The following is a 23,872-nucleotide window of genomic DNA, read 5'->3' as shown; positions in this document are numbered from 1 at the left end:
CACAGGCAGCCACCCCTCACCAAGGGGGCCACTCATCTCTCCAAGTAACCGGTGCCCTCCCCATGTTGCCTCTGAACCTCCTTTCCAAAAACACAGCCAGGGAAACAGTGGGCATGGACCCAGGTAGAGCTGAGTCAGGACTGGGGAGTCTTACCTTGGCCCAAGAGACAATAGGAGGAGGGTCTCCCTGGGCAGAGCACGGTATGAGTAACTCCCGCCCTACTTCTTGGAAATATTCTTCCTTGGGCTGGTCTATAAAAGCCGGGGGAGCCTGCAGGCCAGATCTGTATTGGGAGGGGCCTCTGCCACAGCCTCTCTTCTACCTCTAAGCTTTGGTGTCCCCAATTCCCAGGTCCCTGTCAAAATGTCTTAGTCTTGTTCTCCACCTCAGTTCTGTGCCTTTGCTCCCAGCAGGTAAGACTGCTGGGTAATGGTGGGCTGGGGCAGGACTCTGTGAGATAAAGAATCTCTACAGATCTTCCCCTCTCTCCCCTTTGCTCTATTCCCTGTGGGACTGAGACGATGCAGATCTCCTTCTGTGAATGTGTACGTGGCTGATGTCCCACTGCCCAGTATCATCTCTGTGTATTCTGCTGGCTGTTGCTATGACCACCACAAAAAAACAGACACAGGAGCCCCTCCCACAGCTCTCTGCCTCACTCCACCCTGCTGACAAGGTTCAGACATTCAGCCACCTGGTACGAACCACAGCTCATTTGCTGAGAGCCTCACCTTGAGCAGCACTCGGGTCACAGGGGAGGGTCCAGCTGTACCAAGACTGTTGTAGGGGGTGCAGGAGTATTCTCCCAAGGCATCCTCATTCCCCAGGGCAATGACGAGGGAGCCTTCTGAGCCCAGGGACCAGCCAGGGAACTAGAGGGCAGAGGAAATGACAAACTCAACAGAGGCACAGCTGGGGAGGGGAGAGGCAAGTAAGAGAGGAGGAGACACAGTAAACTCTTTTCAGGAAATCAGCCCTCTCTCTGGACTCTGGTCCTCCACTTCTGTCTGATCTGTCAGGGGACGTGAGACTGTGACAACACAGTGCGGCACCACTCACCGAGAACAGCGTGGGTGAATAGATCCCTTGAGTTGAGCCACGTGGGTTCTCTGCCTGCCCCACCTGGCACTCACTCCATTGTTAAATTCTGCATCTCTCAATCCACTTCTATAAGAAAAGCCTCCCATTCTCCCGGATGAAGTGTGGCCCCTCACTCTCCGCACCTAACTTCTTGTCTGTCATTCCGGGCTGAGCAGGAAAGCTTCTGTTTTGTCTTGTTTTCAGGCCCTCTCTGGTTCAGACTGAGTAACCCTTCACCCTGACTGTCCTGGCTGCTTCACAGCCTCAGGGCTTTGCTCCTAACAACTCTTAACGACAGTCCTGATGCTGCAACATCATCGCCCAAACTCACTGCTTCTGTTGCCTTAAGATTTTTTTGGAAACTTTCAACGAAAATTTACCGAATGCTACAATTGTAAAAGCCCTGGAGACTCTCGGTTGGAAAGACGCGATACCTCAAGGAATTTATAGTCTCCTCAGACAAAAGATTCCGATCAGCTAGGAATGAGGTCATATTAAGCTGGCACGCAGTACTTCCTCTAGGACCCAACCTGTCTTTCCAGCCTTTTCTCAAGTCCTTACAGGCGCTCACTGCAGCTCCCCCTCTCTGCCTGATTCATCACTTCATCACCACACTATACTATGCCCTGCCTCTGCAAAGGGGTTTCTGCATGGAATAACTACCCACTCTTCAAGGCCTACAGCCTCACAGAAGGCCCAGAATCTGTTACTGGTCTATCCTCAACTAGACCTAAAAACAAAAGCCTTGTTCCTTCCCTGGACTGACAGCGGAGTCTCTGTGGCAGTTCTGCCCTCAAGGCAACGCTCTGAGAATGGATACTTCTTCTGGGGAATAGATACTTCACCTCACCTCCACAAACACTACCTAACATTGGCATCTGGTAGGAAACATGTTTCCCAACCACGGTGCTGAATTAAACTCAGCTACCGGCTGAGCTGCAGCTGGCCCTCTGACAAGCATAACATCTAGCCAAGACCTTTTTTCTCCTGTTACAGGCCTGTACCTTGTCCAGCTGCAAGGCCTGTCCATCTTTGGTCCAGGTAACAAACAGTAGCGGGGGATTAGCACGAACTGGACACCGGATCACCCCACGCATGCCAATGGGCAGGGGTGTCTCAGGAGGCATGACTGTCACCTGGGCTGGGTCTGGAAGAATGCAAGTTGGAGGACAAGGTCATTGGTTTGTCTCAGTGGGGAGGAGCAGGCTGTGGAAGGAGCATGGGGTTGAGGCTCAGACTTACAGAGCACAGTGAGATATGCAGAAGCTGAGGGTGGATGCAGAAAGCCATTGCTGGGAACACAGGTATAGTGGCCAGCGTCATCAGGCTGTGTGGCATGTAGCCATAGGCTTCCATCTACCAGGATCCGCACCCGAGACTGTAAGCGGCTGCAACGTGATATGTGTGAGGTAGAGCTTAGTCCTCAGACAAGGAGCCCCTCAGAGACGACTCTTCAATCCCCTGCCTCCCTACCCAAGAAAGAGGGTCCCCTACCTAATGTGGAAGACATTGACACCATCCTGGAACCAGCTGTAGGTAAGGTTAGCAGGGTATGCCTCAGCCCGGCAGGCCAAGGAAACATCCCGGGAGGCATTGACCGTACTGTTGTTGGGGGGCACCACGATGACAGGCGGTCCTGTGGGAAGTACCAAGGCAGAAAGATGTCCTCAGCCCATGACCTTCCCAGAACCCTCAGGGCCCTTCTACACACCTCTTCCTGGTTCTGCCCTTTGTAATAATGGGGCAAGTTGCAACAGGGCCTTGAGGAGCCAAATCAGAACTTGTGGTAAAAACCCAACCTGTTCCAGAGGCGGCTCCCTTTTCCAAATCTGCCTTGTTTCATGAGAAATGACAGGCGAGCCTACTCACCCTGTTTCCTTCTGCTTAAAAACTGTATGTGGAAGAGGGTCCAGGGAGGTCATAAAGGGAGGCAAGACTTCCTGGTGGGCCTTCCTCAGGCCAGGGTCTCTAGCCTTAACTATATACCCAACATTGTACATCTCAAGTACCAAGGAGAGTGACACTCCCCCAGTGGCTCATCAATTATCCGGCTCTCCCCCACAGGTTCTATGAAGATGGATATGTGGCCCCACAGGCCTCATTTGCCTCTCCTTCCAACCAAAAGGAAGAGTTCTGCACACACGGACTATATGCCACTTCCTGTGCTTGGCAAAGTCCTGTGAGAGGTTGTTATGAACCTCGTTTTTGAGATCACAAAACCAGGACTCAAGAGGGTCCCATGACTCATGGGCTAACACTTAGCACCCATGTCCTTTCCACTGTAATGCACTGCTGGGCACTAAACTGGCCATTTCTTTAACCTTTCTCTCACCCTACAGGGGCCCCTTGTTCAAAACATGAGTCTCCTCCCAATCTTCCGTGTGCTTCCCCAGTACAGGTCATGTCTTCTACTGTAGGTGGCCCGGTTCCTCTGCCCTCCCACCAAAAAGCACCTAGCACCAACAGCTGGGTGGCGTGAGTGACGCTGCCCTCGGTGCTGGAGGCTTGGCAGGTGTAGTCTCCAGCGCTGTCTCGCTCCACCCGACGGATCCATAGTGTTCCATTCTGCACCTAGGTAAGGACTCTTTAAGGAAAGGCCCTTCCTGTTTGGTCCGCCTCAGACCCTGCACTTCCAGAGCTGGCCAGCAGAGGGAGGCAGCACCTCAAGCTCAGGGAAGCCGATGGAAAGCCCCTCCTCCGACCCATCTCCGGGCTTGACTTCTGTCCCTCTCCTGCCTTCCCGTTTTGTTCTCCCAGTCCAGCTGACCCACTCACTTGCACCTGACCCTGGCCCTTGCCAAGGTCTTGTCCTCGGAATTTCCAAGTCACATAAGGCTGAGGGCTGCCACGGGCCACACAGCGCAAGGTAACAGCCTCCAGCTCCTTCACTTCCAGTACTAAGGGAGGCGTCTCCTGGAACTGAGGGGGCGCTGCGAGGGAAAGAGGCATCAGGGGCTGCCAAAAAGGCTATGATCCCACAAAGCAGAGTTCAAAAGCCAGGGAAAACTCCTCTCAGAGATGGAGCCTGCTCGGGTACACGGGGATACTAGCCGAGGGTCACCTGTCTGGCAGGAGCATCCCGACACTGGCACACGCTGAACACAGGCTGTATGCCCGGAACTAAGGGGTGAGCCAAGTGCCCAGGGAAGTCTGGGAATCAGGAAGAGCGGGTCCTAGACTCTTCACAAGCTGCCTCTACCTGATTCTCCGCCTCAGTCTCACCTATGGAATGGGAACGGTTACTACTACCTCCCTCTTAGTGGAGAGGGGGAAACAAGGCCCGAGATGAAAAGTGCTACGTGGGGGTGAGATGCATCATTCAGGGCCCAATACACCTCAGCCATGACCTTGACCAAGGAGTAAACGTTCCTGACTCAGAGCCTATGGGCTGATTGGGTTTTATCTGAAGAACTGAGGGTGTGAGGGAGGGCAGAGGTAAGAGACAAGCTCTAAATGAGCAAGCATGCTGAGCACATGCCAGGATGGGTAGGGCATGCACAGAACTCGCTCATTCCCTTCACTACCAGGGTCCCATCATTCTCCTCCCCCCATCACCACCTTCCCCAGCTTCATACAGTTGACTGTCAGGTGCACCCAGGAGCCGTTGGCAAAATCCTGCTCGGGGCTGTGTTTGTCCAGGAATAGCACACGGCACTCGTACCAACCCTGGTCTTCCACTCGGAGCCCCTCAATCTGGAGAGATGCTCCTGTCTGCAGTCGGACTCGTCCTGTGAGGAGGGAAGTCCTGAGTCAAGGGTGCTGAATGAAGGGACTCTGCAAAAGCCTCCCAGGCCTGGCCACTCAGGCAGTTCCCAGAGGTTGAGGGTCTCCAGAGGAACAGAGGGATTGAGGTCATTGAGGGAAGATTGCTATGTTCAATCCTTCTGACTGTTCCTGCCTCTCAATAGCTGAGCGCCAAACCATACCAGAAAAACTCAAGGCTTGTTGAGTGGACCAAATGTTGCACTATCCCAGACTGTTAGAAGGAGTGAAGAGGCAGCATGTGGTCTCCTACAAGATTCACCATTCCTGAGGTACTTTATAAGACCCAGATATAAGTTCTCTAGGGATACTTCTGCTTTTAGAGGACTCTGTCCCTGAAATCTCTAGCAGTGTTTGGGGCCCTCCCAGAGACCCGTACCTCATCTACCAAAGCCCATAATCTCCCAGAGCTATTATCAGCGGCCTAAGCGCCTTAGAGTGGCCAGAGTCCAACCCAGGCAGGCAGCAGCGTCAGCAGCCTCCCTAGCCCAGCCCAGCCCCTCTTTGTCCCTGCTGACTGACCACATGAAGCCCCACAAAGCCACACACCACAGCACAAAAAGGGCCTTCGTTCCCACCAGCTCAGCATCCATAGCACACCACTAAGCTGACTGAGATGTGTTCACCCAGTCCCTCAGGACCTCCCCTAAGGGAACCCGGCAGCCTGACGGCCTGAAACACTCCTAGCAGTGCATGAGAAAGGCACATGCTTGGCAGCCCAAAGTACTCAGGCACAAGTCCAGCTCAGCCGCACGCTCCTTTGGGCAAGTTACTCAACCTGCCAATTTTAGTTTCCTCAGTCAAAATGAGAGAGGGAGAAACCGTGGTGCAGTGGAAGGCAAGAGATGATGCAGAGGAGGCGCACAGTACCTGGCATCCCTGGAGGCTCGCATAAAGGCTGTTACACAAATAAGTAAGATGGATCTTCGAAATCAGAAGCCTACACTCAATCTGGGCCCCACCCCTCATCCAGTAAATCACCTCTGTGTCTTCTTCCACATGAGTGAACTGTACCAACCACCATGCAGCAGGCTGCCCTATGGGGAGCCTGGCACAACCTGGATTCCTATGACTTGTCTGCCACTTACTTACTCACCACATCTTTCAAATCCCACCTTCTAAGTATTAGTCGTTCCCTCCCTGCCATCTTCCAGCTTGAAGCCCTGTAGTGTCTCTCACCTGGGTTGTCCAGTGGCTCTGTACCTCCTACACTTAGCAGTTGCCCGTCCTCACTTTGAGTTTTGGTGTGAACGAACGGTATTTTCTAAAATTCACAGGACAGGCAAATGTAGCACCCAGATCACGTGCCTGTTCAGCATCCTGCCTGTCCCAATCCTCCTTGATAGTGATCGTAGCAATCCTGGGTACCACCCACTCCTCCAAGTTGTTTCCACTCTACTTCTAGGGTGGCCTATCTGAAGTAGAAACTAAGTGCTCCTTGATGTCACTAGAAAGATGAGATCTAGGGACTGATCTTAGTGGCCTTTTTTTCTTCAAACAGTTGGTCCTAAGGCGTGGCTTCTTTAGAATGGGTGGACCTACTTATAGGTCTAGGTGTATAATCTCCACCCAGGAGATACAAATGGGCCAAGCAGGTAAATATTTAACATAATACCCTTCCTCAAACCTGCAGGATTCCTCATTCACCTTGTTCTGCCAGGCCAGAGCTGAGCAGACCCCAGAGGGCAGCTTCCTCCATGTGGGAACAAGATACATCATGGTGATCTCTGAGCTCCAGAGTGAAGACAGAAAGGCTGAGCACTGAATATGAGCTATGTAAGATTAGACACTGTCACCATCTTTAATCCTCCCCCAAATCCATCACTGATGAAGGAACTAACATTAAACTTCTTTCTAAAATTGTATAGCTATTAGCAGATCAAGCCAGGTCTACCAAGTCAGAATACTTTCCACTGAACGCTGGCATTAGGATCAAGTGATGTCCAGGGCACTGAGCACAATCTCTTACGTCCTTCAAGAAATGTTACCAGCTAATGGCTAACAATCCCCATGCCCATTAACCAGAATACTCAGGGCAGCGTGTTGTACAGACTAACTTCCCTAGGAGGTCCAGAAAAGCTGCAGTGTTTCAAAACAAGGTGACCAGAGTGGCAGTCCTATGACTTCCTGTGTCCTGGGCACACCTCCTATAGAGCTGCCCTCCGCCTGCAAGGCCAAACCTAAGAGACTTCAGATCTGCCTATGTGCGGTATCTGAAAAGGAGAGTCTGCTCTCTTGGGCTCTGAAAAGGCAAGAAGCCCACACTAAATTTAACCATGAACACAGACAAGTGTGCATTCACACAAAAGTTCAAATTGTGACTGTGACCGTGCCCACACACTGCACTATGAAGCCAGGGGCACAAGGAGGCATTCTGGGATGATGTAGTGAGGCAGACAGATTGAAAGGATCAAAGGCAAAAAGAGAAGATTATTAGAGCGTGCTTGGCTGCTCTAAATGGACAATCAGAATTGATTCATCAAGCAACTAAGAAACTTAGCGCGGTCATCAAGCACAAGTCTCATCTGCTCTGCTGGGGCATCCTTGAAACTCCCAAGAAACATAGCCCAAAAGTCAAGGGCCAAGAGCCAGTCTCACAGATTCAGACACTGCCTTTCCCCAATTTTTTTTTCACACCACCCAAGCGTTATGTTAAATGCTTTAAATACAGTAGCTCACTTAATTTATTAGGCCTAGATCTTTTTATGTTGCCTTTTACCACTCCTTACTAGTTTACACATCTAGGATCCTGTACCCCACAGCTTCTAGAGCCCCTAAAACCAGCTTTGCCTTCAATGTGGTTCCCAGAGCTACAATCTCTCATGCTTCCTTGCAGATTCTAGGCCACCAGCCTCATGGCAGTCCCAGGCCATCTCCCCTCCACTTGCCCACAGGGTTTATGACAGAACAGCATTGTCCTTAGCAACCTCCACCTCCTGTTGCTTAGCAACTGCAATTATGGTGAGTCCCCTGCACAAAGGCTGAGAGGCCCCTTCTGAACTGTGAAGCAATAAAGGGTTAATGGCCTCAAAGGCCTCCCTCTGGGGTCTTCACCAAAGCAGGACTCTTGTGGCTGCTCGGGAGCTATGGGCCACTCAGGGGCAAGAATGAGAACAAAGTCTAGAAGTAGGGGTGGAGAGGGGGCACAAAGGCTTGCAAGCTAGAGAAAATCCACAGGTAGACAGGGGAGTTAGCCATCTCTTGGCTTCTCTGCTCAGAGCCCGAGAGAAAAGCCCACTGATGCTGGAGCAAAGGCAGAGTCCCACATCTCCCAGGTGGAGTCTAAAGGAAAGCTCTTCCCGCCTCTCCTCCACTACCCCTTGTCTTGCCTCAGCCTGGCAATAATTTGAATTTGTCCATCCTCAGCCCTGCAGCCAAAGCCCCCTGGGCACAGGCAAGCACAGACAGGAAGGCCGGCTGTGCCTGTCCCAATTCTATTTGTGCTAATTGGGGCCCACTTTCATCAAGTCCCCAGGGCTTGTGTAGACACACACACTCCCAACTAGGCTGTTTGCCAATAACTGCCCCCAGTTTGAAAATAAACTCTCTCCTGCAGGCGGGCACCTGCCAGGACCTCCTCCTCTCTCAGCTCAGCTCAGCCAGCCAGTAACAATAGCCCAGCCAATCCCAAGATTTCCTTCAGGATTCAAACCAAAGGCAGAAAAGGTACCCCAACAACATCTTCCCAGGTGGCCTTTTCTGGGTTTCACTTCTGAAAATGAAGCACCAAGTCTCTTTCTTGCCCAGCAGCCCAGAACCATCCTTAGGGCCTCCTACAGGCCCTCTGAGACCTTATAGTAAGTCACTCAGAGTAAGGCTCCATCCAGGGTTAAGAACAAGCTGGGGCACAGTAGAAGAGGACTCCAGGGAGACCCAGACAGTGTGCCTCTACCGTAGCCTCTGGAAGCAGAGACCCAGACAATCCCATCCCCACCTAGACCTTTGGGGAACCGAGCTGGAACCTGCTTCAGTAACCCCTGTCTGTGTCCATGCTCTCCGCGACTCAGAATCAGACTATGCTCCTCTTACTCAGAGAGCCCACAGCCCTACCCACTCTGCTGTCCCTTTAGCTCACTCTCTGAAAGCCTGGAACCTCCAAACTTGGCATTCTGGATGACAGGGAAGGGGATGACATAGAGTAGCAGATAGTAGATCCAGAGACCAGCATAGAGCCAAGTGGGGAATCTCTAGGGGATCAAGATGGAGTCCGGAAGGTTGCATGAGATGAGGGTTGAACAATTAGCCAGTTAGGATGGACACCTGAAATACAGACTCAGCATCTCCCATGCAACACGCCATCCACAGCTAAAACAGCAAAGCTCTAATGTGTGCATGCACCGCGTATAAATAAATGAATCCCTCCACAGATGCGCACGACTGAGGAGCAGGGCCATGCTTGCTAAGCAGCGGAGCAGGAGATGAGATGGGAGAGGGCACAGAGCAGCCTACTCAGCCCACCTTTTGTTGGTGACGCTCCCCTTCCCACCTAAGGACAACTCTTACCCACGTAATCAGGGTCAATTCGGGGAGAGTAGAGGCCGAACTGGATGAAGATGGGAAGCAGAAGTCCAAAGCGCAGCCACTCGATGACATGCAGAGGGGGGCGGCCAGCTGGAGGCAGCAAGTCACAGCCCAGCACTGCACTCTCCCCAGCCCGGCCCACCACAGAGACCACCTCAGGCTTCCTCCGACCTACGAGGTGGGTAGCATGAGGGAACAGCAAGGGATCAAAATGAGATGCGGGTGGGGGGAGGCTTCATCACCAACTCTCAAGTTTCCTTGAGACTTTGCATGATTGGGGAAAACCCCAACCTCTCCGAGCCAGCCCTAGCCCTCTCCTACTCTTGAATTCTCACAGATAACCCCTTAGTGAACAGTCACATCCCAGGGTAACACAGAGTGGTTGGTTCCCTGGGGTCTGGCTCACCGTCAGCCCCCTGGCTGATGATCAGGCTGAGAATGGTCAGACGGAGACACCAAATCATAGCCCAGCTGGCTTGCTTGCCCGGCCCCTCCTATCCACAGGAGCCCAGACGGAGGGGCCGGAGGAATGGCCACTGCCTGGCAAACCCAGAGAGCATCAGTTGAGTTCTGATCCGCCTCAGGCAACCAGTTTCAGCTCTCAGTCTTCCAGTTGGTGCCCAGCTGACTCAACACCCAAGGGTTCCAGTCTGTTCCAGTCTGGAGGGTCACCAGATCTAAATGCAAAATATAAGGCAACGTGCAGAGTCAGTCAGAGAAGGTGTAAAGAAGAAAACCCTAGTACAGCAAGGCACAGGGAAGAAAAACAAGAGGGTGCAGAGGAAAAGCAGGGACCTGCACAGAGACCAGAGGGATCTTTTGGGTGGTACTACTGGCCATCAACTCTAGGGCTTCATACCCACCAGACTCTACCACAGCCGCCCCTAGCTCCCAAACCAGAGATCTGGAAGCCCCGAGACTAAGCTAGGATGGGAACACTAGAAAACGTGAGGGTGCTGTCTGGGGGAGGCTGCACAGGTAAGATCCTAGAAAAGCAAAGGAATTCTGGGAATGCCTGGCAGGTGATACAGTGTTCTTAGCAAAGTGAGCAAAGAGATCTAGGGGGCTCTCACACACGAGGAAAAGGGTTTATCCGGAAAGTCCTGGAGATGAAGACCATCATGGACCAGTCCCCCAACCTTTTCCTTTCTCCTTATATCAACAAGGCAACAGATAACATTCTCTCTCTCTCCCTCCCCCTCTCTCCCTCCTCTTCTCATTCTCTCTCTCTCTCTCTCTCTCTCTCTCTCTCTCTCTTTCTCTCTCTCTCTCCCTCTCTCTCTCTAATAAATGAGGCTCCTAAGGATCTTGCTCAGAAGAAAATAACTAGTCTAGAGCAAGTGTAATATAGAACCTACCCCTTACCCAGTAGAGCACCCACACCCAAGTCCTCACCCCATTCCCCATTCCCTGTGGGGAGCCCTGGAACCTGGAGACAGTCTCCACTCTGTCCACACTGCTTTTGGCAATGAGTGAGTCAGGGGCTTGGGAGAGGAGGAGCTTGCCTTCCCCACCTGCTGGAGGCTGGGGGAGGAGGGAGGGATGTAGGAGAGGGAGGCGGCTTCCTCCAGGTCTGGACAGATCCGGGGCTGGCAGCTGTAGCCACTTTCTTCACGATGCTGCCAGAGAACCTTCCCTCTGCCAGACACCCTGACTTAGTGCTTCACCCTAATTACTCCCACACACTCCTCTCTAGTATCCTGGGGGTGCCAGGATTTGCCAGGCCCTTCATTCCCTAACCCTAAAGGCATGATCTGGAAGAAACCAAAAATGCTTTGGAGTCCCTATGATACACAAAAAGAACCCTGGAGCATGGAGGGTAGGTAGTCCCACCAGCACCACCCTCTCAGCGTCTAAGGCACAAAGGGCCAAAGGCCCCTGACCTGGGCCTGGCAAACCCAAGTGGACTCTGCTCTGTGGTCTCCACCCTCTTCTCGGCCTCCCACAATTCAGCACTGTCTGCAAAACACCCTCCACAGGGGCAGTATCATCCCCGCCTCTCTGCATAACTGTATGCATAACTGTCCCTGTTCCTGTATGCCTGACTCCTGGTAATCCCCTTGCCTTCTGCTGCACCCAGCCAGCTCTCCTGGATTTCCCTAGAAAACCTTCCTATTGTACCATATAGAACCCATTCTTTTCTGGCTCTACCAAGAATCTTGGTGATTCTATCAAGAATGCCTGGTGAACTGAGGTATCCCCAGAATTTACCCCACTTTTCCTGGAACCCTTCCAACTCTTCCTCCCACCCGTCCTTGGTCCTTCCGGTCTTCCCAGCCAGCACGTCTCCTCCTTCCAGGACTCCCATCCCAGACATACACTTTTCACAGTATCTGCAAAATTCCAGCTTCTCACACACCTAATCTCCAATTGCAGCAGGTCTTTGCTTCAAAAGCACTTCTGGCTGGCCTCCTCCAGAATTCCCACTTGCCCCCCCCCCCCCGCGCCCATCCCGGGAATCCCCTACCCCCCAATTCTCCCGGGCTCAGCCCACAATACACTTCTGATAGTCAACCACAACAATTCTCTTTTCCCTCGCATTCTCTGGCTTCTGGAAAGGCTTTCTTTTGGAACCCGCCAAGAAGTCCCCCTACATTACCTCTAATACTCTTCCAGATCTCGGGAACCCCCAATCACCCATCAGTAATTCCACTTCGCTTCCAGAACTACCCTAGTTCTGCTCCTCCAGATAATTTCACTTCTCTCTAGAGCCCTCCCGCTTCCCCCTTTCCCCCCACAACTCTACGCTGCTCCCCTTGTCCCCGTCGGCACCCCATTTCTACCCCCCAGGACACCCCAACCCTCACCTGCTCTGCACAGTACAGCTCTGCTCTCGCAGCTACACAATAGGGGGCGGACCCGCCTCCCCGCCTTAGATGCCCCGAGCGCCTCCCGTCGCCCTGGAGACCGCCAATCCACCCCTCCCGCGGCGGCCAATTGGAGCCAACAGAGGCCGAGCAAGGCGGGCGGGACCCCCGAGCCGCCTGGGAGTTGTAGTTTAGAGAGAGAAGGACGCGGTCGCACGTGGGCTCTGGTCGCCCCCTCGTGGAGCTCTGTACAACTAAGCTTAGAAAGGCTGATCGCCGCTTCCCGCCTCGAGACAGAGGGACTACTAGGTCAGACAGATCGGCGCACCTAGGACCGCAGGAGCCTACCCACTTTGCAGGCTGCTTGCATGCCCTCCTTCCTTTACAACCTACCTGTGGCCTTCTCCCCTTTCTGAACAAGCGTGCCACAAAGGAGGCATCGAAGGTTGAAATCTGAGCCAGAGGCAAGAGCACTTGGAGGAAAGCACGACTCCCCGCCCCCTCCCTGGGGATCCACCCAAGTCTGGGGCCCATCTGATCTCTTCTATCTTTATCCCCACCCCCACCCATTTTCTCTCGCTGGACTGGAAATACCTGTCTGTATTGGCGAGCTCCCAGCTTTTGTCCAGGCCCCTCCCTTGTGTGTAGCTTGCTGGCGACTGAGCTCCTAGAGTGAGGCTGCCAGAGCTTCTAGCACCAACGTCCTAGAGAAATAAGACCAGGGGGAGAAAATGACAGGTATCCTGACAGAGATCGAAAAAGAACGGACTGAGTATCTGATCTTGCACTGAACCCTTGCAGGGTGCCAGACCTGGGGTAGAAACATGGTTTACTTATTGCTCATGTAATCTGCACTGAAACCCCGCGGAGTGCAGCTCCTTTTATTAGGGAGAAAACAGTGGCCAGACCAGATGGAGGAACTTGCCCAAGATTTCCCACCTAGGCACATTCAGGACCCGCGTTCAGATCTATCGGAACTCACTGTTAGAAAACAGATGCTCCCTAAGCGCTCCTCAGCGCCGGCAGCCACGTCATCATCACCCCTTGGACTTTTCATCCACAGGCAGAAATAAAGTTGCCCTCAGAATCTGTACTGGGCTTGGTTCTGCTGTGGGGGTGCAGGCTTGCTATTTGCTTTCCCATCGGGCTCAAGCAACATTGTCCAGATCTATGTCCCAGTGAGTTCCTCCAGAAGTCCACCATGGTAGCATCATACTGTCCTCGCCACAGTCTGACTCAGGTAAAACTCATATTGTAATCATGGTCGGGAGCGAACCCTTAGGGAGGATTTTAAGCACACCTATGTCACTGTCACACCACCCCCTATAGTGGCCATCCAGATCCGATTCCAGTGCTGTGGTTGGCCTTTCATCTCTAGTAACTCCTGAAAGGGAACCATTCTTCCCGGTGTAAGTGCCTGGGTGTTTTGAGTCACAGTAAGAACTTGGACTAGAGGGAAGGAGACTGGAGCAGAAGCATGGTCTTTCCTACTACCCCTGTCTTAGGTAGTGTTTCCAGTGCTGTGAAGATACACCATGACCATAGCAACTCTTATAAAGGAAAATATTTCATTGGGGCTGGCATACCGTTCAAAGCTTTAGTCCATTATCATCATGGCAGGAAGCATGGTGGCAGTTTGCATTAACCTATTTCAAATGACAAGTAAGTGTGTCTTACAACATACTGCCACACTACTATCCTGGCTTCCAAAGGTTCACTTGCTTCCAGGTTTCAGCCTGTTTTTCCAGGCTGTTTTGGGCTTTCTCTGTTCACAGATTGACTATGAGAAGAAGGGATTCTGCCAACTGCAGGGAGATTCCTGGACCTCCCTGTCACACAGGAATGATTTGTTTCTCTGTATGCCACCTCCTAAAAGACAGGAAACATGGGCATCCCTCTGTGGAAAAAAAAAATAGATCCCGGGTGGTTTTCCCAGACAGGCCCTCACCTTGCAGTGGCATCTGCTATGACAGAAGTTGAAGCTATAGACCTTTGTTGAAGACAGAACTGGTCAGGAACTAAAGGAGGCCCAGAAGACCAGCCTCAGGCCAAAGACTGCTTTCTAGAGAGATAGGAGTCCTGGCCCTTAGAGTATCAGTTCACAGTCTTAGGAGTGCACTGGGGACTAGTTTTTCAACCTCCACACATCCTACCTTAGCTCCAAGAGATCCCAACTCCGTCACAGAAACCCAGGGATGATGTTCTTTGTGCACATGGTCTTGGCTTCTGAATCTGTCCCCCACTCCTTGAAGAGCCTCCTCTTAGATTACCCTAGTAGTCAGATCATGTGCCCTGCTTTCATGAAAGCCTTTTATGCTTGGTCTCCATGAATCCCCTGATGCATCTTTCTATACCAGAGACTTCGTGTTCTTATTCTTGGAAGACACTTTAGCGATCAGCATCTTCTCATGCCATGTGACTCTTTTCTTACCCTTCAGGTACCTCTTCCAAGGTTCTGCAGGGATCCCAGCCCATACCAACTTGTGTGAAAACATAAGAACTCCAAGAAACTACACCTATGTCTTTCTTTCAATTATGTGTTCTTCGTGGAACTGAACTGTGGCTCGATGGATGTTGGATAAACACAGTGTCCCAGACCAGGGGAAAGTGGCAGAGCAAAACCACAGTCTCCTGAGATCTCACCCAGTTCCCTCCTGGTGTATCTTATTCGTTACTCACCCTGTCCTACTGATTAAGTAGCTTCTCTTATACCTGCTCCTCCCCTGAACCCTGGCAGCTGCTTAGTAAAATACGCAAGATCTGATTTGGGGGGAATTACATAATAGGCATGTCAGATCTAGAGCTGTAGAAAAAGCAAGAGCAAAGAGCTCTACATTGACCCAAAATTCTAATCAGAAGGCCCATCAACTTAGGCGGGGTTTCTATGTGTAGCCCCCTGACTATTCTGGAACTCAATACATAGACCAGGCCTTGAACTTAGAGATCTGCCTGCCTCTGCCTCCTAAGTACTGGATTAAAGATGTGCGCCATCACAGTATCAAACCTAAATGAAAGTCAAGAATCCAAGATCTTGGCAATTGATCCAGCAAGTTGTCACTTCTACCAGGTGAGCAGCAGGGCTCAGAGTGGCTGGAATCAGGAACATAACAGAGGACACCGAGCTCAAATATAACCCAGAGAAGGACTGAGCAGGGGCTTCTTCCATCTTCATGTGGGACAGGTTCTGTGTAGACTTGGTACACTGGGTAGGAGTTAAATTTGTAGCCAGAATAAAGACAGGGCAGGAAAGCAAAGAGTCTTAGACATAACACTTATGCAGAATTCTAAATGAACTGCTGCCATTTAGGGCTCACAAGTTCAATTACCTGAGAAAGCCTCTCACTGTAGTTTAGAGTATATAAGACTTAGGTTGGTGGAGAACAGGATGCATGTAGCAAAAACAAACACTTCATCCTAACGGGGTCTTTGGACTCATTTTCCTACCCAGAGGGCAAGCCGGAGAAGAGGCATGCACTTCAGTAAAGATGCCCAGACAGGTAGTGAGGGTGGGAAACATGTTTCCTGGGCTGCCCAGTGCAAACAGAAGCATCAAGCACAGCTTTTCCATAGAGGTAGGGACTTGACTTTATTTCCAGATGGTGTCTTTCAGGGAACATGGCCCTTTCAGATGTTCAACTCTGATCTGCTCTCCCACCAGTCCCCCAAAGAATTTCCCTAGAGACCAAAACAAAGCTCAGAAGAGGACCCCACAAGTCAATCAGACTGGAGTAGGGCCAGACTTCCCCTTCTTCCTCAGTTTGATTCGGTTTCTCTGGAGTTTCCTCACCCTTGGCATCTCATAGTTTTTTTGAGCTCGGAAGATGCAGAGTCCCACAGTTAGAACTACCAAGAGGAAGAGAAGGAACACGCTCTTGATCAGGAAGCAGAGCATTGAAGGCTTCTCTGGATATCCGGGGTCTGAAATAGGAAGAAAGGAAAGCAGTTCAGTAGAAGACTGGTAATTTTGGTGGGCAGACATCTACCTAGAGTTTCTCCGAAAAGCTCTTGGGTTAATAATCGGCTCACATCTTGTTGCAAATGTCTCTAGAAATACCTATTCTGTGCACAGACGCTCAGGGACTGAAATCTAGCTATCAATCTCAAGCTAAGTGCAGAAGAATCCTCTGGAAATCCAGAGCAATTGACAAATTGGAGCCACTCCGATCCAGTGGCAAGCATCTGTAGGAGACTGTTATATTCTAGAATCCTAGTATGTTCCTTTAAAAGAGTCACAGGCATGGTGGAGGAAAAGAGGTAGTGTCCCAAGGCATAGGACTTGCACAGGCTCAGGAATGTTGTCTTGGGCTCTGGTACCTGCACAGAAGGATCCAACAGAGATGTGACGGGAATTGATGTTGCTGACGGGGTTGCTGACCCTGCAAGTATAGGAAAGAGCTTTGTCACCAGGCCTCCAGGATGTCCTGAGGACAGAACCTTCATGGGATACGTTAGTGCTGTCCTGTGAGGAAAGCCAGATGTAGGTCACGTCCATGCCTGCTCTCTCTATGGAGCACATCAGAGATATGTTACAGATACCTTCCTCTGAGATGTTAGAGTTCACAGTGATGTGGGGCTTCGACAGCCGCCCTAAAAGAGAAGAAAACAGACCCACTGAACATTCTGGAGTTGGATCTGTCTTCCTAGTTTCTCAAGCCTTGGGTATTCTTGCTATCTTGAGAGGCCATTTACTCAAACAATAAATAAGCAAAAACCAAATAAAACAACCATATAGCTCGTTGCAGGGTCCCAGAGGATCTCCTGAGACAAATGCCCAGCCCTGGCACCTTCTGACATCACTCTCTTAGTTTTACACCCTCTTACCTTCAAATGCTCTTCTACCTCAATGACTGCCCAGAATATTGTTACCCATCCCCCTCCCAAAGACATTTACACTGCAACCATCTCTTCAAGACCCAAAGTAGATTCAATGTGGCAGGTGGAGAAGAAATTTTGTTTCAAGTAGGAAAGAAATGTTTATTTATCCTCAAACCACTCAGGGGGATGAAGGCCTCAAGAGCTGTCTATCTAGAGCGATCTCCTTGGTGAGAAAGAGCCCTTAGATGCTCTATACACCGTCTTTATCTTTCTTACTGCTTTGGGCGTCTCTATGGAAACAGCCTCAGTGTCCAGTGCCTCTTTGTTCCTGTTCATTCTCCCTGTGGCTGAAGCTCAGGCATTGGAACAGACCATGTGACAAGTAGTCTGCCTTCCAGTTTCAGCCTCTTAAGGCTTACCTCAGCTCCTGAGCTTCCACACCAAGCTCAGGAAAGCCAGAATAAAGAGACTCTAAACTCACGGTAGACACGGAGATGGTAAGACTTCGTGATATGGAGCTGGGACATCTTCAAGTTGACTTGGGCTTCGTAAAGCCCTGAGTCCTCCCAGGTCAGATTGCTAATCTGTAGGGAGTAGCTGGACTCTGGGATGCTCACTCTGCCCCGGTAGCGAGGATCCATTGCCATGATGACAACTGGCTGTCCTTCTTTGCCTGGCGTCACGATGGCAAGTACTTTTTGAGAGAACCAGGTGATGTTCTTAATTTCTTCATCGGGCGGTATTTCCAGAGAGAGACTGATAGACTCTTGAAGGACAGCAGCCACTTCCTCAGGGTCCTCATCATCTCCAGAAAACCCTTTGGCTAAAAAAGAGACTCATATAGCCTGGCTGATATCTCTTGGAGGCTGCAGCTAGTTAACAGGTAACTCATACTCAGGTAACCAGTTAACGGCTCATCCTCACCTTCTCTAGTTCCATGCATTGGGTGACTCTAGCTACCTCTTGTAGTTCTAAATTTTCACCGCACCTGAGTTGATCGGGGATAGTCTCCATTTATCTCTTCACTAGTTTCCTTCTTTCTTGTCCTCCTGGAACTGCAACCTCATGCATGTCTCCCAGATATCCTCTCTCATCCTGCTCAGAGACCATAGCCCATTCCTTGGAGATCAGAGTAGAAGTTCCCCCAAACTAGCTTGGGATTTAACTATATCACTTCTAGGTATGTACTCAGCACAAGCCACATCATCATACAACAGTGATACATGCACACCCATGTTTATTGCAGAGCAAGTCACAATCAACTTTGGTGCCCATCAACAGAAGGGCTGACACATTCATCCCTAAAGGAAGGGTCTTGCTAGCCCAAGGCCAAGTAGAACAGGGGTATAAAGGCAGTCTTATACTGGAGCAGGTAGCCACTCACCTTCCTGAAGCAGCAGCAGGAGTGACCACAGAAGAGCGTCCATATCAGCAGCTCCTGCCTGAGAAGAGTAACTTGGTCAGCTACCTAGGCTGTGGAAATACATGCTGGTAAGGGGTTCATAGAGGCAGAATGACTGGTTGACACTGTCAGGAAGCAGAGAGGGAAGTGATTCTCACTCCAACTTCCTCTGTACACATTAAGCTCCTCCCTGGCCCTCATGGAAAGATGTCTTTCCTCAGTCTGTCAGATGATGTATCCACTGTCTCAGATTGCCCATCCCCCAAACTTAACCCAAATCTCACTTCCTAGTATAGACTTGACTTTTCTATCTCCATCCATCTGCATGCCCAGATGCCATAGAGATCACATATGCATGTGTTAGCCAGCTGTCAGCCCTCAGAACACTCTCCCCCACCCCTTCAGTATTTTCTATGTGGCTGTGATCTTTATCTCCCCTGAGAGAGTCTATCTTTTATTTCCTCTGTATGTTTCACTGTTCCTGGCCCCTGCTAAATGCATCTTCATAGCATTAGAAAAGATGAGTGTGGGAAGTCTTCAACTTAAAGCTATTTGTATTCCCACTTGTGATGCTATTTGAGAATGGGGGATTGATCTCTAAAAAAACAAAACAAACAAACAAAAACTGTCTTCCATCCACCTTTCTGCTGTGCCTAGCGTCTGCAAACAGTTCTGACCACTCAGTGGTAGTGGCATTTGATTCAGTGGCCTGAGCAGAGAGTGGTACAGACTAGTCCCCAGGAGTGTCTGAACATAGGAACTGCTGGTTGGCCACAGAAGACACCTCCAAACCTCCAGACCAGTCTGCCACCCCTACCAGGGAGCAGTGAACTCAAGAGCAGGTGTAGTCCTTTCACCCTGACAGTTTTTCTTAGTCCTTTCACCCTGACAGTTTTTCTTAGTCACAGCCTTTTTGGCTACACTTGTTTTTCCTTCTTCATCTCTTCAGGCTCCCTATAGGAGTAGAGATTAGGCATGACCAGATGTGAACCATGGTGCTCCCCAGAGATGGTGATGCACGTGTGCAGAACATCCCAAGCCAGCATCCACCAAGTAGGATTCACTGGGTAAGTACCCTTGTTGCATGCCATGGCAATTTCAACAGTACTGAGGAGAATTTGTGTTACACAGAGCAACGGTAGGCAGGTTGACATAAGACACCTTTATAAGGGGCTGAGGGTCAGCTCTGGGATTGGTGACCAACAGAAGATATCACTCCCTAAAGTCCTCTTAGACCTGAGTAATGAAAGTCCACTGCCTCCAGAGGCAGGAACAAATGTCAGCACATCTAGCTGGCCCCGGGGTCCCTGGAGGAGATGAGGTTGGCATCAGCAGGGTTCTCAACACCAGTGATGGCCGGAGTGTCAGCAGCAGCATCTCCCAGGTCCTCCTCAGATTTTTTTTTTACGTAAATACCATAACTTTGTCTTTTGAAAATGTACTGCTTCATCTGGAAGACAAGGTTGGTGCCACCTAAGTGGGTTCCTACTGCAAGGAATTTGATGACATCCTCCTTCTCCCCTGGCAGGATATCACGGGCTCCAGACACTTGTGAATATCTTTTTAAATTGTGGTGTGAATTGAGAGAGACATCATACAGACCCCTCGCTGGGCAGCAAGAAAAGACTGATTCTCTTAAAATACTGTTTCAGGTCAAGAATAGAGGCACACACCTTTTAATACCACCACTCAGAAGGCACAGGCAGGTGGATTGCTCTGAGTTCCAGGCCAGTCAGGGCTACATAGTGAGACACTGTCTCAAAAAGAAAACAATAATAACAACAACAATAATTTAGGGGGTTAGAGAGATGGCTGGGAGTTGGAGAGATGGCTCAGCAGTTAAGAGCACTGATTGCTCTGACAGAGGTTCTGTGTTCAATTCCCAGCAACTACATGGTGGCTCACAATCATCGTAATGGGATCCAGTGCACTCTTCTAGTGTGTGTCTGAAGATAGCTGCAATATACTCATATAAATAAAAAATAAATTTTTAAAAAATAATAACTTAAGAAGAGTTTAAGTTGCTAATATAATGGAAAGATTTTAAATCATTCAGATTATCAATGTTGATTCATTGTGCCCTTCCCCCAGCCTTGAGCAGGCTTGAAGGAGTTGTTTACCAAGGTAGACAACTATAGGACCCAGGGAGCGTTACCCACCCTGGCAGGCCTGAAATCTGCTACTGGAGCTAAAAAAAAAAAAAAAAATAGACTGTCTGCTGAGCTTGCCTTGACACACCTTCCATTGCGATCCCCTCACCCACACCAGCTGAGGCTGAAGAGAGAAGGCATTCTGGTTGGGGGGGAGGGGGCTTCCCCTTCATATTTGAAAGCAGAATATTAAACTTCAGGCTTTGATCAGAATACATTGTCTTGGCCCCGTGTTTTCTCTCGCCCTCTATTCCCTTTTCATTCCCAACCCTCCTTTCAGGTGAACCCAGTTATCCATGGCCACAGGTGGCTACTATTAATGATATAGAGAAAATCAGATTTGAGAAGTGATTATACAGAATTAAGGTAAAAAAAACATTCCCCAGAAAAGGAGCCCTTGCCGGGCAGTGGTGGCGCACGCCTTTAATCCTAGCACTTGGGAGGCAGAGGCAGGTGGATTTCTGAGTTCGAGGCCAGCCTGGTCTACAGAGTGAGTTCCAGGACAGCCAGGGCTACACGGAGAAACCCTGTCTCGAAAAACAAAAACAAAAAAAAAAACAAAAAAAAACAAAAAAAAAAAAAAAGAAAAAAAAAGAAAAAAAGAAAAGGAGCCCTTATCCTATGTACACTCTTGGTAGTATGATGGATGGTTAGCTTCACATATCTAGTTGATACAACATAGAATCACTTGGGAAAGAGTCTCAATGAGGGATGGTCTACACTGAGTTAGCTTGTGGGTATGTCTCTGGGATAGATTGACATATGAAAGTCCAGCCCACTGTAGGCATCCCCATTCCCTAGGCAGAGGTCCTGAACTGTATAAGTAGTAAGCACAAGCAAAGAAGCAAGCATGTATCTGTTAATTTCCTCTCTGCTCTTGACTGCATGTGTAATATGACTAGCCATGTATGTTTCTCTCTGTTCTTGTTAATCTGATGTGACCTTCGAAGGTTCCTGATACTGTTTTCCCTGCTTTGACGAACTGTAGACTGGAATCAGGAGAAAAAAAACAAAAAACAAACAAACAAAAAAAACCAAAAACAAAACTTTTCTTTTTAAGTTTCTTTTTGTTAGGATATTTTATCACAATAACAGAAATGAAACTAGAACTGAAACTAGCAGGAATGTAAATTAATTTGAGTCAATATGGAAATCAGTATTGTGGTTCTTAAAAAAAACCTATACACAGAACTATCATATGATCTAGCTATACCATTCCTGGGCAATATACTCAAAAGAATCTAAGTCAGAAAACTGTTGCAGTGATCCTGCAGGTTCACGTTTACGGCACCTGTATTCACAGCTGTTATGGAATCGGCCTAAGTGCACAACAATAGGTGAATGGATAAAGCAGATATGATGTGTATACACCATACATTTTATTCAGCCATAAACAATGAAGTTATGCCATTAATAGGAATGGAAATGGAACCAGAGCTAATCATGCCAAACAAAATAAACCATTGTTTTCTCATATGCAGAGTCTAGATTTTTGAAATGATGCAAGTGAAAAGGAAGAGTACATAAGAATAGGAAAGAGAGACTGGGGCAGAGACAAGAAAAGATAATAGAGAGTAAATACAAAGTATGTCACACACACATAGGAAAGTATTGCAGAAAACCTATTATTTTGTAGAACATATATTAATAGTAAAAAAAAAAAAAAAAAAAAAGGTAAAAAGAAAGGACCTTGGGTAGGAGAGATGTGCTTAAGAGCACATTCTGTTCTTGCAGAGAACCCAAATTTAATTCCTAGAACCCACAGCAGGCAGCTTCCAACTGCCTATAACTCCAGCTTCAGGTGATGTAATACCCCTCTGACGTGCAAACACACACACACACACAGAGAGAGAGAGAGAGAGAGAGAGAGAGAGAGAGAGAGCGACACACAGACAGAGACTAAAATTTAAAAAGAAAGTGGTGGTAAGGAAAGAAGGAAGAAAAAAAAAGAAGAAAACCTTAGCTTTGGCTGTAAGGATGCTGTGTGTTATACTAAATAGTTTTCATCTCCTGTATTCAAGCTAAGGCCGGACAGACACTGGTTTGCATGTTCTATATCATTTACAATACCAGATGGATCCCCAAACTGGATAGTCTTTACGTTTTAACCAATGCTCAATTCAACAAGTCCTATGTTGTGTCAAGGAAGCAAGAATGGTATTTTATAACCAAAAATGAAGGAAGGAAAAAGAAAATGAAAAAACCCCCAACAAGCAAAGCTGATATCAGGAAGAATGTGGAAAACTCAAAGATAAAAGATACTGATGCTAAATCCTCAGAGGTGAGAAAGGTCTGCTAAGAGGAGAAAGCAATGCTTCTTACGCTGCAAATTATAAGTACTGAGCCTCTTTGACTTGGATTTTCTATAAATATAGGTCAGGTTTTAACTTGAACATGAAAGTTTTAAAAACTGGTCTTCCTGTCTATTTAAGAAGTAATTAGATCCAGCAACTCCATCACTTGATCTGTATCCATAGGAAATGAAACCAATATGTTGAAGCTCTACCTGCAGTCCCAGGTGTAATGGAGCATTGGTCATAGTAACCAAGAGACAGAAGCAACCCCAGTATCCATCAGTGGATGGATGGATGGATGGATGGATGGGTGGATGGATGGATGGAGCAATGTGGGACATGCACATGATGGAATACTATTTGACTTTAGAAATAGAAAGAAACCCATTTGTAGGAACAGAGATGAATCTGGATGTATTATGCTAAGTAGAACACACCAGGCACAGAAAGTCAAATGTCACAGGATGCAGGATCTTTAAAAATGGAACCTATGGAAGTAGAGAGTAGAGTGGTTGCTTCCAGAATTTGGAGATGGGGTCCAATGGGGAGACAGTGGTTATCGGACACAAAGTTTCAGTTGAACAGAAGGAACAAATTCAACAGAGCTACTACAGTTAATGACAACATAGAATATTCTCAGAAATTACCAATAATACATTTTAAGTGTTTGAATACAAAAAGAAAATGATTTGAGGCTGTTAAAACTCATGTTAATTAACTTGATTTAGTCATTCTACTATATACACACAAATACACGTATTTCTTTTTAAATTTTTATTTATTTTTATTTTAGGTGTATTGGTGTTTTGCCCGAATGTGTAAGGGTGTTGGATTCTCTGGAACTGGAGTTGCAGACAGTTGTGAACTATCATGTGGGTGCTAGGAGTTGAGCCTGGATCCTCTGGAAGAGCAACCAGTGCTTTTGACAGCTGAGCCGTCTCCTCAGCCACATATACACATATTTCAGTGCAACGTGCTGCACATGATAAACATAGACCAATTTTTACCAGCTTTTGAAAATTAACAACACAAAATTACAA

The 23,872-nt window shown here is 48.9% G+C and overlaps 2 protein-coding genes and 1 long non-coding RNA gene across 9 annotated transcripts in view; 1 reads left to right on the top strand and 2 right to left on the bottom strand.

The window, feature by feature from the left end:
- Positions 1-12,693, bottom strand: part of Igsf9 (immunoglobulin superfamily member 9) — a 17,181-nt gene extending 4,488 nt beyond the window's left edge. The window contains exons 1-11 of one of the 5 annotated variants that reach the window (XM_076914510.1): positions 12,565-12,693; positions 9,771-10,041; positions 9,347-9,535; positions 4,657-4,809; positions 3,857-4,011; positions 3,535-3,652; positions 2,576-2,717; positions 2,324-2,469; positions 2,086-2,228; positions 733-873; positions 155-271 (exon numbers count right to left, since the gene is read on the bottom strand). In XM_076914510.1, the coding sequence (XP_076770625.1) occupies positions 155-271; positions 733-873; positions 2,086-2,228; positions 2,324-2,469; positions 2,576-2,717; positions 3,535-3,652; positions 3,857-4,011; positions 4,657-4,809; positions 9,347-9,535; positions 9,771-9,828 (1,362 nt within the window). In that variant the 5' untranslated portion in view covers positions 9,829-10,041; positions 12,565-12,693. The other 4 variants (XM_034519955.2, XM_034519956.2, XM_076914511.1 and 1 more) reach the window with 4 other exon arrangements.
- LOC143434738 (uncharacterized) lies at positions 9,456-23,872 on the top strand. 2 transcript variants are annotated; one of them, XR_013104471.1, is made up of 3 exons: positions 9,456-9,542; positions 19,338-19,455; positions 23,626-23,872. It is a non-coding gene; the product is annotated as an uncharacterized LOC143434738 (long non-coding RNA). The 2 variants fall into 2 exon arrangements; XR_013104472.1 differs by lacking the exon at positions 23,626-23,872 and adding an exon at positions 20,275-20,562.
- On the bottom strand, positions 15,732-18,533 carry Slamf9 (SLAM family member 9). 2 transcript variants are annotated; one of them, XM_076914508.1, is made up of 5 exons: positions 18,371-18,527; positions 17,911-18,081; positions 17,468-17,809; positions 16,486-16,758; positions 15,732-16,089 (listed from the first exon to the last, which is right to left on the bottom strand). In XM_076914508.1, the coding sequence occupies exons 2-5, from the start codon at positions 17,927-17,929 to the stop codon at positions 15,890-15,892; spliced, it is 834 nt and encodes a 277-aa protein (XP_076770623.1). In that variant the 5' UTR covers positions 17,930-18,081; positions 18,371-18,527; the 3' UTR covers positions 15,732-15,889. The 2 variants fall into 2 exon arrangements, with proteins under 2 accessions (XP_076770623.1, XP_034375848.1); XM_034519957.2 differs by lacking the exon at positions 17,911-18,081 and having other exon boundaries at positions 18,371-18,533.

The sequence above is a fragment of the Arvicanthis niloticus genome, chromosome 16 (genome assembly GCF_011762505.2).
Source record: "Arvicanthis niloticus isolate mArvNil1 chromosome 16, mArvNil1.pat.X, whole genome shotgun sequence".
Taxonomy (NCBI): domain Eukaryota; kingdom Metazoa; phylum Chordata; class Mammalia; order Rodentia; family Muridae; genus Arvicanthis; species Arvicanthis niloticus.
Note: the sequence above shows the minus strand (reverse complement) of the source record. Positions and strands in the feature narration are given on the sequence as shown.

What these genes read in the sequence shown, in the direction of transcription:
- Slamf9 (XM_034519957.2), bottom strand. Translation starts at nt 18,413, where the DNA reads ATGGACGCTCTTCTGTGGTCACTCCTGCTGCTGCTTCAGGAAG. An exon ending in CCTGCTGCTGCTTCAGGAAG is followed by an intron (nt 17,810 to 18,370) that starts GTGAGTGGCTAC and finishes TCTCTTTTTTAG; the next exon opens with CCAAAGGGTTTTCTGGAGAT. An exon ending in TGTTGGATCCTTCTGTGCAG is followed by an intron (nt 16,090 to 16,485) that starts GTACCAGAGCCC and finishes TTCCTATTTCAG; the next exon opens with ACCCCGGATATCCAGAGAAG.